This window comes from Cibotium barometz, chromosome 17 (assembly GCF_041138505.1).
Source record: "Cibotium barometz isolate CiBa-2024 chromosome 17, ASM4113850v1, whole genome shotgun sequence".
Taxonomy (NCBI): Eukaryota; Viridiplantae; Streptophyta; class Polypodiopsida; order Cyatheales; family Cibotiaceae; genus Cibotium; species Cibotium barometz.
In genome coordinates this window covers 11,571,519-11,586,653 of record NC_141062.1, presented here as the reverse complement: position 1 = coordinate 11,586,653, position 15,135 = coordinate 11,571,519, and the positions used below count along the sequence as shown (strand labels likewise).

General features: G+C 45.4%; 1 protein-coding gene across 9 annotated transcripts in view; it reads right to left on the bottom strand.

Annotated features, from left to right (window-relative positions):
* LOC147629675 (uncharacterized) overlaps positions 1-15,135 on the bottom strand; it is a 45,564-nt gene that overhangs the window by 10,204 nt on the left and 20,225 nt on the right. For 8 of the 9 annotated variants that reach the window (XM_086811192.1, XM_086811197.1, XM_086811196.1 and 5 more), the window contains exons 13-16: positions 11,617-11,688; positions 11,307-11,423; positions 11,063-11,212; positions 3,098-3,198 (exon numbers count right to left, since the gene is read on the bottom strand). In XM_086811192.1, coding sequence (XP_086667318.1) covers positions 3,098-3,198; positions 11,063-11,212; positions 11,307-11,423; positions 11,617-11,688 — 440 coding nt within the window. The remainder of the gene's footprint in view (positions 1-3,097; positions 3,199-11,062; positions 11,213-11,306; positions 11,424-11,616; positions 11,689-15,135) is intronic. The other variant, XM_086811200.1, reaches the window with a different exon arrangement.

Genomic DNA, 15,135 nt, shown 5'->3' with positions numbered 1-15,135 from the left:
GGCAAGGACCTTGAGCTTGCAGCTTGCGACACCTGCGTACTCTCAACGTCATCGCTCACATCGACCACTGACCTCTAAGATGCCGGAATAGCTGCGAGAGATGTCTCAGGCTGATCCCATGCAGGCACTCTATCAATAGAAATGCCCAACATTTCAGCTTTCCAAGCGTTGAGGCTATCATAAACATTCTTCGGCACTTTTGTACAAGGGCCAATGCCAAATCCCTTTGTTCGGGAAAAATGAGCCTTCAATCTCTGAGCAACTCCACGGTGCTTCTCGGAACAAAACTTGCAAGTCCATTTCGTTGTGCCGCTCCCACCATATCTTGCATTCACAGCATCGAAGGTCACGTTGTCCCACATAGGAGAGCTCTTCCTTGGCATGATGAGATTCGAGAGAGAGAATAGGCTGCAGGCAAGAACAAGAAGAGAGTGGGTGAAGGCCCAAGGGTGACAGGCTCACCTTCGCTTGGACCTAGGAGTGTAGATGCCAGAGGTCGACGTTCTCAGGAAGAAAGGCGGCAGGTACTGAACGTGGGTGTACTTTTAGATTCGCTTATGGAAGACGATGCATCCCGTACCATACATTTTTTGTTTTTAGGTTTTAAAAAAAGTTTGTTTGAAACCATGTTTCCAACGTATGAAACGTGTAGACGTTTCATACACGTTTCCTAAACATTGGAAACGCGTTTCATTGCTATTGTGGCAGCAACGACGGGAGGCCTGCTCGGGCCAAGGTGGCCCGGAGAGTAATCATCATTCAACTGCGACGCAGAGGGGGCTTGGGCATCATCGACCGCTCCAGTCATAGGCGTGCCCTTTTGGGCAAGTTGATTGTTCAAGGTCTTCTTGCGAGTGGTGAGCCTTGGAAGGACTTCCTCCTAGCTAGGATCTTCGCCTGAAGCTCGGAGGCCCTTGGCCTCAGAGCACGAGATAGATTTTCATAGAGATGCGGGCACGAGGCTTTAGCCCAACATTTGAGGACAGATTTGCACCCAGTCTCTTGCGTGCTTGGGATCATCTAAAGCCAGCTCTTCAGCAACAACAATCAACTCCAGTAGCCTCCGAGGAGAGGCTCCGACAGCCTCTGACCTGGAACCCCATCTGCCTACTGGTCACATACTTGGGGCTTGCCCACTCATATCATGGGGAGCTTTGAGCATGGGCCCCCACTAGGTCACTTGGAGATTGGCTTACATTAAGACAACTGCCCCGAGAGGCCCAGGAGAGAGGCCTTCCTAGGATCCAGGGAAGAGAGAGACTTAGCCTTGACATCGACTCCTGTCCCTATAGAGTAGTTGGCCCCGATAGCAGACCCACCCCCCCCCCCCCCCCCCCCCCCCCCCCCGAAGTGGTTGGGAGCATCGTTCATATCATACATTTCATACTGCCACACGTCAAGGAGAATGATAGGTACGATAAAGTATGATTCAGTTCCTGGTGGAGGTTCATACGTGGCCTTAAATTTGGGGCTATATACGCATGTGGGGTTGGGACTTAAAAATATTGACAATTTGACACTTGAAGGCTGAAACTTGAAACTTGAAAGTTAAAGGCTGAAAACTTGAATGTACATAGTACATACTATGTACTATATGTACTATGTACATAGTATGTACATAGTACATACTATGTACTATATGTACTAATAAGTATGTGCAATACATTGGTACAGTGTAGGGCTTTTTCATAGTATAGTACCCACTGCCCAACCTGAGGCCCAGGTTCTTTACAGCCTAGTACCTACAAGGTGCAGACCAGCCACAGTGTCACTCTCTAAAAAAAGAGCAAGAATGATAGGCCAGTTTCATACACCGTTTTACCATACGTTAGCAAACGTTTGCTTCACCAATCATACGAGTGTGATATGAACTATGGCTGGGAGTGTTCATCAGGCACGATATACCCCTGGCAGTTAATGACACGGATGAGAGCACATCAATCAATCAAGTATCCCATTGAGTCATGCAATCACATTCTCTTGCTTTCTCCATTTGAGTTTGTTACTCTCTTACTCTCTCTACACCTGAGCAACTATTTCCATGGCTCGAACGTTCATCATCTCTCGACTTGAAGCTTTACTCTCTTCTACACACACCCTGACACCACCGTGGATATCTTCAAGCCTCCATAGCTGATGTTCTGTGTTAACCCTAATACCATTAGTTTCCATGCAATAGACAAGAGGGCTACCAGGGGCATGCAAGACCTCATGGCTATGGAGCTACAAGGTGGGTGGTTTAGCCTAGTGGTATAGGATGCTAGGTTGGGTTCATCGGTACCAAGCAGGCTCGTGGCAATCAGACCTCAGGCTCAGGGGTGAGTCTAGAGGACTCTACGGTTGGGTGGTGAGTCGCTAGCCACAATCTATCGTGGTCATGCAATGCGTATGATGTCGGGTCTATGAAACCTCCTTAGGGTTTCAGTTCTAGGTCAGATGATCCTTGGGCATGGTCTATGGAGAGGAGGGGGGGGGAGGGCGGCAGGAGGAAAGCCATTCTTTCATTGTGTTGTTGATTAAGTGAATAATTAAGGTCTCTAGGATACATGACCCCCGTTACAACTAGCTCACTACCCAACCATAGCGCACCCCCTCCCCCACCCCCCCCCCCCGACCCCCAAAAAAAAACAAAGCACGAGAATAGACAGACATCAAGACCAGCTATAAGACTCACATCACATATTGTCAAAGCCCGCTATTCAAGTGTACAGCTAGAGCTTGGCTAGGCCTGACCTGTGTCTTGATTCCCCACGTATCCACCTAGGGAAATCCCGATAATCCCTAAGGTATCCCACCTATGGAGAACCCCGATTATGATTAGTTCGCTCAAAAGTAGGCTTTGGGTCACATGTCCTAAATCCTAATGTGTCTTATATTCTAAGTTAATAATCTAGCCCATCATTAATACCAGCCCAGTTATGACGCTCGGACACATAACTGCCTTCTTGCTCCTGTTGTGGTTATTTTGGAAGTCAACACACAGTTGAAAAGAACACTATGAATTCTTTCTAGAAAAAATACAAGGCTCATATTAAGGCATATTATGAACATCAATTAAACAGTCTCCTCTACATAAGTACATCTTTTTGAGACTAACCTTTTGAATTGAATCAAGATCCACCGGAAGCAAAAAAAGTAATTCAAACAATCCGCTTGCTTCAGGTATTTGTGCAAAGGGCTGTCAAGAAGCTCGACCAACTGAAACTCGACACAAGAAAGTCAATAAAGTTCTTACAGAAAGTTTATTATCAACCTCTGAACAATCACATCTTGTGCTGGTTTCAAAAACATAAACAAGCAATCATATCTTCTATCAAAATAACAACCACAATGTATGCCATGTGGCAATGCTTTACTCATAGAAGCGGACAACTGAACCAAATTGCAGTTTGTTAAAACAAAGAAATGAACCAGAATCAAATAAGATTCAAATGGCATGATATTCCCGATGCAAAACTTTCTAAACAAGAAACAGCTAACGATACGTGTGAATTCCACTCCAAACAAAGTCCTTTATAGAGTGAGGCCAAAACAAAAAATTGTATGCTTGTTTACAAACACAAAAGAGAGAATTCATATGAACCCATGAAGCAAGTGCAAAACCCATCTCATCTTGTCAATGCTTTAAGCAGCAAAGGATTCCAAAATCTTTGGCTTTACATTCCTAAGTTGGAATAAGTTGGAGCTTTATAAGGTGGAAGAACATGTCTCTTTACATATGACATAACACCCCTCATCCAATTTGCTACTGCCACTTGCACACTCTCCTGACATACTTCTACCCATTGGCCAGCTCAAAGGTCGAGAACATGGCCAGATCTATGTGTTTGTAAGGGCTATTGTGCCAGATCTTTGTAATATTGTTCATGCGCCCAATGAGCAGCCCAGTGTGGACAGAGTTATTGGGTTATTGTGAAAACACACTTAGTTCAACATTATTATTAGGGTTGGTAGAGTTGGTAGTCAACTCATCAACATTAGACACTATGGCCTTCTGAAACCCACAACGAGCTTGCCAATGTGAGTGCTCCATGCCTTGGGTAGACAAGATAGCTACAACTATGATTTACCCCCCTTGGGATAAAACAACCCAAAGTGCTTGGTGCCCTTTAGGTACAGAACACCCGTTTGACAGACTGTCAATGCTTTGTGCCTGGGCTATGCATAAATCTACTCAATAATGAGACCCTATACTCAATGTCAAGCCCAGAGTTGGATAAGAAGATAAGGCATCCAACAGCTACAGGCCAGTATCAAAAGGATCACCTACATCTTCAAGACTAAGTCGCAAACCAGATTCCATAGATGTAGCAACAAGTTTGCAGTCTCCAAGATTGAACCTCTTCAACAATGCCTCTATGTATTGTGTCTCAGTGCCAAAATAATAGTGTAACGGGCCAAGATCTAGCATTTCAAAAGACCTCAATAAATCACCTATAAAACTTGAAATATGATCATCATCAAGGCCTATGAGCAGCATGTCATCAACGTATAGCACGATGACCAAAAATTCATCTTTAGTCCTCTTCATGTAGAGGATATTGTCAGTAGGACTGTTGCAAAAAACCTTGTGCAACCAAGTATGCATGTATCTTCTTATACCATGCTCTAGGAGCCTATTTAAGACCATACAAATCTTTTTTCAATATTTTTGATTCCTAACCTTTCTGAACAAAACCATGAGACTGAGATACATAGACCTCCTCATGCAAATATTCATTAAAAAAATAGTTTTTATATCCAACTGACTAACATTCCAACCTTTATGTACTGCTACTACAATGATACTCCGCATGGTAGTCATACGACATGTGGGTGCAAAGGTCCCACCATAGTCAATGCCTTTTTTCTGTGCATAACCCTTTGCAACAAGCCTTGCTTTGTGTCACTCGACACTACCGTTAACTTTACGTTTAAGCTTGTAAACCCATTTCGTATCAATGGCCTTCTTGCCATGAGACAAATTAGACAACTTCCAAGTATCATTTTTGAGCAAAGTATCATATCCAGATTGCGTAGCACTCATCCATTGTTCTAATTCCTTTGCTTCATCAAAGGAAACACGTTCCTCTTTATTACATAAACTTGCAATAAGAGCATGACCTGCGTCAACATGAGATGCGTGATGAGAACTTGCACGTGTTCTGCTAGGCAAAGGAGTGGTCAATTTGTTGTCATGTAATATTTGCACCAACCATTTTGGCATACTTTTTGACTCCTCAATTTCCCTTCTTTCCTCATCAACTACATCACCCTCATTCGCCTCATCAATAGGCTAATCTATGGGCTGAAAAACATACTAATTGTTAACCTGTGTGGATTGATTTTCAATATTCCTTTGAGTTTCCAAATGCTCTACATCAATGTATCCCCCATTGAACAATGGAAGAAGAGTGTCGAATATGTCCTGCGAATATACATTTTGCTATTTTTTACACGAAAGCAGGGACTGAATTACATCTTCCACAAATACATCTTTACTCACAAGAATCTGTTTGGTAGCAAGATGATAGAGACAGTAACCTTTACTTTCCGAGCTATAGTCCACAAAAATACATTTAACAGCCTTATCGTCAAGCTTATTACGAATTTTCTCAGGCACAAGTACATAGCAAGACAACCAAAAATGTGTAAGTGAGCCATAGAGGACTTTCTACCATTCCAAGCTTCAGAAGGCGTAATTGTATGCAAAGTCTTTGTAGCTCGTAGACAAGATCCAGTGTGGTGAGTATTTGATGATGCCTTCACGTGTATCTGCACACCCCTTTATAGTAGATCTGACAATACTACTCCAAAATCGGATGAAGAACAATGCAAATACCGTGTCCGAAGATATCTACAAAAAACCAAAAACTGCACAAATGGCTCGCGCCCGGAACAAAATTCTAACCGAAAAACTGAGTACAAAGTATTGAACACTTTACGGTCCTCTTTCTTCCCTCCAGAAGAGCTCCTTGATCCGATTCAAGAAGACAAGCGACTCAAGGGTGAAGGGTAGGCAACAGCAATAGGAAAGAGAAGCATATGCTCTGATACCAAATGTTAGAAATAGGGTTGCAAAAATACGCGTGTGTATACACACACACACAATGGAGAAGCTCAAGGAAGCACACAATGAGATGATAGATAGATAATGAATGTGTGTTATACAAAGATGATAAGTATACCCCAAGATGGGTGTATACTAACGCGGACGGAAAAGCCTTCCAAAGAGCGAAAAAGTACCTCGGTTGGTCCTAATGTGTTCACACCACTACCAAATATGGCTACAAACACCTATGCCCATGACCTATCCCAACTATGAGGGATCAGATTATTACACAATGAACTATACTTGCCTATTTATAGGCTCATGGAACTGCCCTACCAGTATCCGACTGTTGTCAACTAGGTCCTTAGACAACAAATTACTAAAAATCCCTTTTAAAGAACTAGTCAATGCCTAAAAAGTCACCTAATCGTAGTTAAAATAGAGGATTAAGCATGTCCACATCTGTGCAATTGACAAGAGTGAGCCTTCTTGGGATGCATGCATTAGACAGAATAGAAACAAGAGCTAGTATATTAGGCAATTTTAACATTTTTATGTATTGGGCAATATTAGGCCTTGTTTTGGGCACTTTTAGGACACCTTGTTGGCTGCCGATTTGGTCCCCTTCTAATCACCATGTTTGGACACTTGTATGCTAGAAATAGATAGGGTCACCACACACAGATGTGGTGTTGCCTCTTGCTGCTTGGTGTCCATGGAGCCTCCAACGAACGAGATGATTGAGAGATATTTCTTTTGGCCGTCCATGAGACGGGATATAGAGGCTTATGTTCGACAATGTCTTACATGTCAGAAGGTAAAGTTGGATCAACATAGGGCTTTCGGTCTACTTCAACCTGTGCCTATTCCGAGTGCACCATGGGAGAGTATCACTATGGACTTCATTATCACTAGCTTCCCTCAACAGCCTTGTTGCCCACTTAGATCAGTGATGATGTATACATGCTTATATCACTGCTTACCTCTACGCTGATGTACACACACTTGCATCACCGCTTACCTCCATGCTGGTACATACACACTTACATCATTGCTTACCTCAGCGCACCTCCTCATCTTAACCGCCCTCGGAGGTACTCTTAAGCACCTTCTTCCATTACACTTAATAGCCACAAAAGTGGAGGAGGGAGCCCAACTTCTGGTTGCGGCCCACAACTTGTAACAAAGGTTCTAGAAATATAATCACATTATTGGCAATTCTTGTTAAGTTGGACTGTGTTCATCTCCAATATTTATCTCATTTATTGCACCATTTATGCAACATATTTATCTAATGTATTTCACTCAAACGTGGGTATTTTTTCCCGCATTTTTAGGCACTTTTCCTAAGTCGTATGTATTTTTAACCAACCGTGGGTATTTTTTCCTACATTTTATGCACTTTTCCCCAGTTTTCACCAGTTGTAGGTATTTTTCTTCTACTGGCCAACTTGGTTATTTGTGTTGTATATAGAACAAGCTTTTTGCCATTTAATTCATTCATCGTGTTGCTCAAGTGTTGGATCATTGTTGGTTGCTCCAAGTCTCTCCTCTACTTCCAAATGCTACCTTCAACCATTCTCTCATGGTATCAGAGTGCTACGGTTCTTAGGCCCTTGCTTCTACGCTCTACAAGAAGACTATCAGCCAGTGTTTTCTTTTTTCCAGCCCTCCCTCCTTGCAGGGGAGTTTTTTTTACACAAATTTTCAAGTCCCCTAATTTTTGTATTATGTCGCTACCCTAGACTATCGGTAGCACCGTGCACTTGCTCCATTAGCCTCTTCCTCCCTTACTTCATCGCGCATCAAGTCGGCTCCCGTCCTCACCCGTGTGCATTGATCTCCGGAAGGAGTACAGTTCTACGTATTTATTTCACCTCACCTAGAGTATGGGCAGCCCCCGGGTATCTACTTGCAGCCTTTCCGCTATAGATTCAAGAGGAGGATTCCATGGCTTCTACACTGATTGTCATCTCTTCATCTATTCCCCAACTTCCCCAGGAATCCATCCTAGATGGGACCAACTACCTTGATTGGTCTTTGCATATGAAGACTTTACTCCGGTATCGTCGGCTATGGGGTATTGTTACTGGGGCTGACACCGAGCCAACTGCAACTTCTCCTCCGGCTAAAATTGATGCCTGGCTTGATAAGAGTGCTCGCGCACATGCATTCATCATCTTCAACATTAAACCATCTGTTGCTCGTCAATTTGATGACAATGATGATGAGACCGCAAAAGAATTGTGGGATGCCATACAAAGGAGGTATCATAGAGAGAACTCTACTCAGAAGATTGCCTTGGAGAATCGGCTTGCCAACCTGAAGATCTCCGATACTACCAACATCATGGATTCCATCACAGAGTTTATTACCATCCAACAGCAGTTGGTCTCTTTGGCGAGCAAGGCTACTGATGATGACTTTGTTCATCCACTCCTCGCTAAATTGCCTAAAACTTTCTCATCATTCTATGATACTATTTCACTTCTTCCCTCTAATCCCAATCTGCATACTGTTGTTGGCATGCTTCGGGATAGAGCTACAAGGAAGAAAACAAGCCGAGTGCTTCCGAGACCCTAAACCTGCTACTAACAATCTTGCTCATAAGGATCTTACTTGCCATTATTGTGGTCACAAAGGTCACAGTCAGCCTCACTGTCGCAAGAAGAAGAGAGAAGGTGGTTCTACAAAGAAGCCCGCCAATCAAACCTCTCCACCTACCAACCAATCCCAAAAATCCTCTTCCACCAAGGAGCTCACCTATTCCTGCCACCTCACGTCTTATGGATTAGTGGTTGATAGTGGGTGCACTACTCACATGACTCATGATAGGTCCATTATGCATGATATTCGGCCTAGCTCTTCGAAGGTATCCATTGGCGATGCCTCTTATGTGCGTAACGTGCGACTTAACTCTTCTCCTGGCCAGCCTTCTACCATTCCAGATGTCCCAAGCTCTCTAACAATCTCCTCTCAGTATTTCGGATTGCAGAGAAAGGCGATGGCATGTACTTTGACAGTTCAACTCTTAAGGTCATTGACACCAACACCTTGCAAATTGTTGCAATAGCTGTACAAGAAGGCAGTCTTCACAGGTTGAAGTACTTTAATGGCTCTTTGAATGAGTCATAGTCTCATTTGCTACAGCTTCTTCAAAGCCATCATGCCTTGGTAGCTCAAAGGGGATTCAGCGTTGTGGCATGCTCGCTACGGGCACTTGCACTATGCTTCTCTTCAACAGCTATCTTATCAGCAAATGGTCGAGGATGTTCCACAGCTAATGCAAGCAACACAGAGAGCCTTTCCCTCACGAGGCTACTCATCAGGCTTCTCCCATCCTGGTGCTTATACATATGCACTTGTGCAGTCCCATGCAGACTACTATCCAAGGTGGTGCCAGCTACTTCATGCTTATTATTGATGATTTCTCACATAAACTTTGGGTGTATCTCTTGGTGGAAAAATCTCTTGCTTTCTCTTGCTTTCAAGAGTGGGTGGTTCTAGTCAAGAATGTGACAACACACACAGAAGGTTCGACAAGTCCGTTCGGATAATGGAGGAGAATTTATCTCCAAAGCCTTCCACAACTTTTGTTCCCAAAAGTCACTTCTCCACACCTGGCACTCCACAGCAAAATGATGTGGCTACACAAAAACAGGACTGTTCAAGAGATGGCCCATACCATGCTTTCTTCTTCCGATCTTCTGAAGAGAAGCTGTGACCACTACTGTCTACATCATCAACCCTTCTCCCACAAAGGCAGTTGCTAATATGACAATGGAGGAGACTTTTACATGACAGAAACCTTCAGTTTCACATCTCAGGGCTTTTGGCTGTGATGCCTATGCTCATATCCCTAATTTTGCCAGGTCCAAATTTGATCCCAAATCTAGGAAGTGCAAATTCCGTGGTTATAGCTCTCAATCCAAAGCTTACAGATTATGGGATCCGGAGAAGAAGTCCTTAGTAATTTCCACGGTGTTCACTTTGTTGAACCCTCGTCCGATGACTCCCGGTCTCCACCCGAGCTTACTGTAGAGCTTCCTCATCCTCCTACTCTTCCGCTTCTTCCCCGCCACCCCCACCCCCTTCAGCTTCTCCAGCCCCAGCTTCTTCACCGTAAGTTTCTCCGCCCTCAGCTTCTCCTACTCCTCTTGCTTCTATGCGACAAACGATTGCCCCCAGGATTCCCCAATGGCTGGAAGCCCCTATTTGTGACTCTCATCTCTTAGATGTTGATCTTCATCAGCTTGCTGACTCTTGAGCAGCACCTTCGACACGGGCACGAAGATTACAGCGGCTTCGTCATTCCTATAACCTCACCTTGGTGAGTAAAGTGGTGCAGTCATATGAGCCTACTACAGCTAAAGAGACTCTTGCTCTTCCTTAGAGGCGGGCAGCCGTGGAGGCCAAGATTGATTCCATTGAAAGGAATGGTACATGGGAGCTTGTGGACTGGCCTTTGCATAGGCAGGTCATTGGGATCAAGTGGGTCTCTTTACCTTGTTTGGGGCATATCACCGCACACACCCCACCCCCACCCCCACCCCCACCCCCACCCCCACCCCCCCAAAAAAAAACACACACACACACACACACAAAGTATTGCCATACATGAGAAGGCCAAAGGCACCTGAGATACAACTGGAAATCAGGAAGAGAATGCTTGAAAGTTGAAATATATAACTTGATTCTTGCACATTTTCGACTTTTAATTCATGAATGTCGCATGAACCATGTTTGGTAGTTGAAAGTCACTTTTCCCACTACTCATTTGGGAGACTGTTCTGGGCAGCGGTAGGCTCGGAGGTGGGGTCTCCGGTATGGCTTGTTTCTGTTTTGTGGAAAAGATAGCAGAGCTTCAAAGAATATAAATTAAACCTTCAATGTAGCTTAGCATACCACTTAGGACAATTCTAGAAGGAGAGATGTAATAAGTGGGTGAGGCAAGAAAGCATTTGTCTGTTGAGACTAAGAAGATGTTGGTGATCTTGAAAAAGTAAGCTGCAAAATAGGAGTGATTATAACCTTGGAGACGGCTAGCAGCTGTGAATGCATCCCATTCTGATCATGATTAAAGTTTGGAGCCAAGTGCTCCATGAGAGCCACAAAACACCAAAAAGATTCAGACTCATCTTCCATTACAAATAGGATAGGTGACAAAAAATCATTCATACCCTGTAAATGAGAAAAAAAAAGGCGTCAGAGCACAATTACGAATCTAAATCAAACCGTAAGCTTAAACAAAGTGAAGGCAACTGCTATGCCGCACCTGGCAGTAGCCCAGGTCAAAGTTGTAGAATGAGTAGGTGACCAATATGTCATGCAGTATTGTTACATTGGGGTTGTCTTCACCAGCATAAAATGGCAAGAATCGATCCGTTCGAACCTGCCCCAACAATACATCAAACACAAACTTTAGCAACCTGGTGATCACCCTTCACTAAGAGTGAGCAATGCTTTCACCCACTCAACCACCATCCACTCAATATATTATACTCCCCTACCTTGAGTACCAAAATAAAAACCATGAAGAAGCAATGCATCAGTATAAAAAGAAATATTATGCTTCATAGGCATACCACATCCTTTTCAATTCGACTTTTACGTTCACGAAACTTCGCAAAACGTTTTGCTTGTTCTTCTGATACAGTCTGCACAATCCAGAATTTCTTACCCACAAGCTTAGTGTTAAGACGCTACAATAAGCTTTTCACAAAACAAACTTTTCAAGGCTAAGAGAAACTGCCTAACTCATTGATTTAAATATCATCACATGAACGTGCCCAGATTCTGCAGTTTACAGAACATTGCAAGTACTGTTGTGCACACTGCAGTACTGCAGTAGTACCATAAGCCTACTCATAGAAGATACCCTATTTGCAATAATGAAAAAAATAAAGATCTTGTAAAATCTGTAGCTTGAAAGAGAAACAGAATGGAGCTTGGGAGTACAGATGCATAAGAAACCACCTCTGAGCACTCGGCATCAAACTTCTAACTTTCATAGGTATTGAAAATTAGCCCCTTAGTATTTCATGCTTTCAGTCAATGCCTTGACTTGCTATATAAGAGGGGGAGTTTTCTTTAAATAATAGAACTTTGCAAAGTAGATCAAATGAGACGTCTTCAGTACATCAAACAAGAAAGATACCATTAAACAATAGTTAAGTGGTTACTCATAATTCTTGAAGATCTTGAAATTGAAGACCATGAACCCAACACCCCTGTGGTATTTGAAACTTAGAATGGGCTTCTCTGAATGTAACTAGTCCTTGCATAAATCAAGCTTTACAGGAAAGTGTATTACCTGGCTCCTCAAGTGCATGAGCTTTCACTTTTCCTAAAAAACACTCTCGGTCTACTATGCCTACAACATGACAACCTTTTCTTCACCCTCACTGAAGTGCTAGAATTCGACAGCTGTATAACATGCAAGCATAGAAGAAGGCATATCATTGACCATGCAACTTCTGTGCTCTGACATTGACGGAATAGCCTTGTATCTGATGAGGGGACCAGAAACAGTTCTGTACTATTGTGAGAGAGCTCTTAGGGAATACAAGTTCCCGAGATAATTAGCAAGTGGAAGAATTGGTCTGAGAAAGATAACTCATGGGAGATGACTGAATTTCTTAAGAGGCTGTTTTTGAATTTTTGCAAACTTCTCTGTCTGTGAGATGAAAAAATATGTTACGTCCCCAAGCAACATAAGTAAGCTGGCAAACTAATGCTTAAGGGCTAAACGTGTCTTAAGAGTTATTAATTGATGAATTGACCTTAAGGATACTCCAGTTAGGAGCATAAATTTGTTGGTGTAAAAGAGTAGATGGTGTGCACGCTCCCGTCATCCCCCCCCCCCCCCCCCCCCCCCCCCCCCCGCGCTTGGTGTCGCCTACGCCCTCCCCCCCTGTCATAGCTCAGCTGCCCCACCCCCCTATCAGAATGCGCAGCGGAAGACTAACGCACGTAGGAGACGCAGCACCATCGAGCACCACGAACACCCCCAACGGGCACTGCAGCATCCCTCCACCGGGCTCCCATCTCCCGGTGAGCTGCCTCCCAAAACACCGGCCGGAGGAGATGATTATGACAAGGTGCCACTCTAGCCTATAGATGGCTCTTCAACTTCCCATGCTTCCACTTATGGGATAATCCAAGGCACCTTTTAGCCATAGATCACATGCTCGAAATCGCCAACCTTCCAACACCCTCCCTCAATTCGAGCGCCGCAAGTCACCGAGGCGTGAGGGGATCGCCCAGGACCACACACGCCCGGGCTCTGATACCATGTCAGAATGCGCAATGGAAGACTTAACGCACGTAGGAGACGCATCACCATTGAGCACCACGAACACCCCCAACGGGCACTGCAGCATCCCTCCACCGGGCTCCCATCTCCCAGTGAGCTGCCTCCCAAAACACCGGCCGGAGGAGATGATTATGACAAGGTGCCACTCTAGCCTATAGATGGCTCTTCAACTTCCCATGCTTCCACTTATGGGATAATCCAAGGCACCTTCTAGCCATAGATCACACGCTCGAAATCGCCAACCTTCCAACACACCCCCCCCCCTCCCAAGTTTGCTCCTCTGCCTGCCCCCCTCTCTTCGGGGTCCTCCCCCCCTTTCACCCCCTATCAGCTCTTTTGCCTCTAACCCCCCCCCCCCTTCCCTCTCTTCGCTGCTTAGTGCCTCCCCCTCTTCTTTCTTTTTTGGATAAACCCCCTCCCCTCCTGCCTCCCCCCCTTTTTTCTCTAAGCAACCCCCACCCCCCCCTCCCTCCCTCTCTTTTCTTTCCTTCCTCCTCTTCGTTTCCCCACCCCTCTCCTCTCTCCCCTCCCGCGCAGGTTGATGCTTCCTAGCTTCTGGGGTTTTCAGCTTTATTCGGCAAGCTTCAATTTTTTCTGGTCTTCACCCTCAGGGGGATTCCATGGCAGCCGCTCCGTCATCCCCGACCGAAGCCGTCATTGCTTGCATTTCCTTCTCCGAAGCGGATCTCCAAGTTCTTGCCACGACTGTTGCCTCACTTGAGGCCTCCACCCTAGTCTGCAAAATTGTTGGTAGCCGCCCTACATGCAAACAACTCAGGGTTCTTTTTCAAGCCAGCCTCATTGGCGAACCTACAAAGATCACCGATATTCACGGATACTACCAAGTGGAGTTCGACTCGCCATCAGCGTCAAACCGAGTCATGCAGCTGAGTCCCCTTGCACTGTGTACGACATAGGCCTTCTTTGCACGGTGGCAGCACGCGCTTCGATCCTGCGTCTGACCCATTGGCTCTTGAAAGTGACAGTTTGTTTCACAGGCCTTAGGAAGGAGAACCTTCCTCTTCCCCGGTGATTGGTGGTGCCATCGGGAGAGTGATGGAGTCCCCCCCCCCACCGCTGCCTCAGCAGAGCTGAGCACCGCTGTCGAGCGTGCCATGTTGGTAGATCTCAAGAGGATTCGGTTCTGTCAAAGAACCGTTACGAGCACTTATCTCAGCATTTACCCATTGGTGGCGCGCCCTCTCTAGGCCCGGAGCGGGCCCCTCTGGCCCCACCAGTATGGTGGCTGATCCCTCGTCGAGATCCCCCCCGACCCCCAGTGTTCTGAGAGGCTGGTTCTCCCAAGTGGGGCCCCCAGGATCCTGGGACAGCCTATGGACTACAGTTTCTTCCAGTGTCTCCCAACGGAAGGGGCCAACATGTTTGAGGAGACAGTGGCCGTGGTTTTTCACTACTTCAGGCCCTCTACGCCAGATAATGGCGCAATGATCTTCTCTTTCCTCTTCAATGCAGCCCCGGGGACAGAGTGGGATCCTGAGTTGGTGGCCGTTGCCATCCAAGGTCAGGCACTCGAGCTCTCCTACCAACTCCAAGATCTCCGCAGCATCACCGACATTCTCACCCATTTTTGGCCTCTGGCTAGGATGGAGCTTGGAGGTTCAGCCGATGAAGGCCAGGACGGGGAGATGGTAGTCTCTAGTCTGGAGGTGCTACTCTTTGTGTTCATGCATACTTCTGCTATGGTACCTCTTCCCCACTCTTACAGATACCTCCACTGTGATCGATGGAGTCCGGAGCATGCATATGCGCGCGCTCGTACAGAATGGCG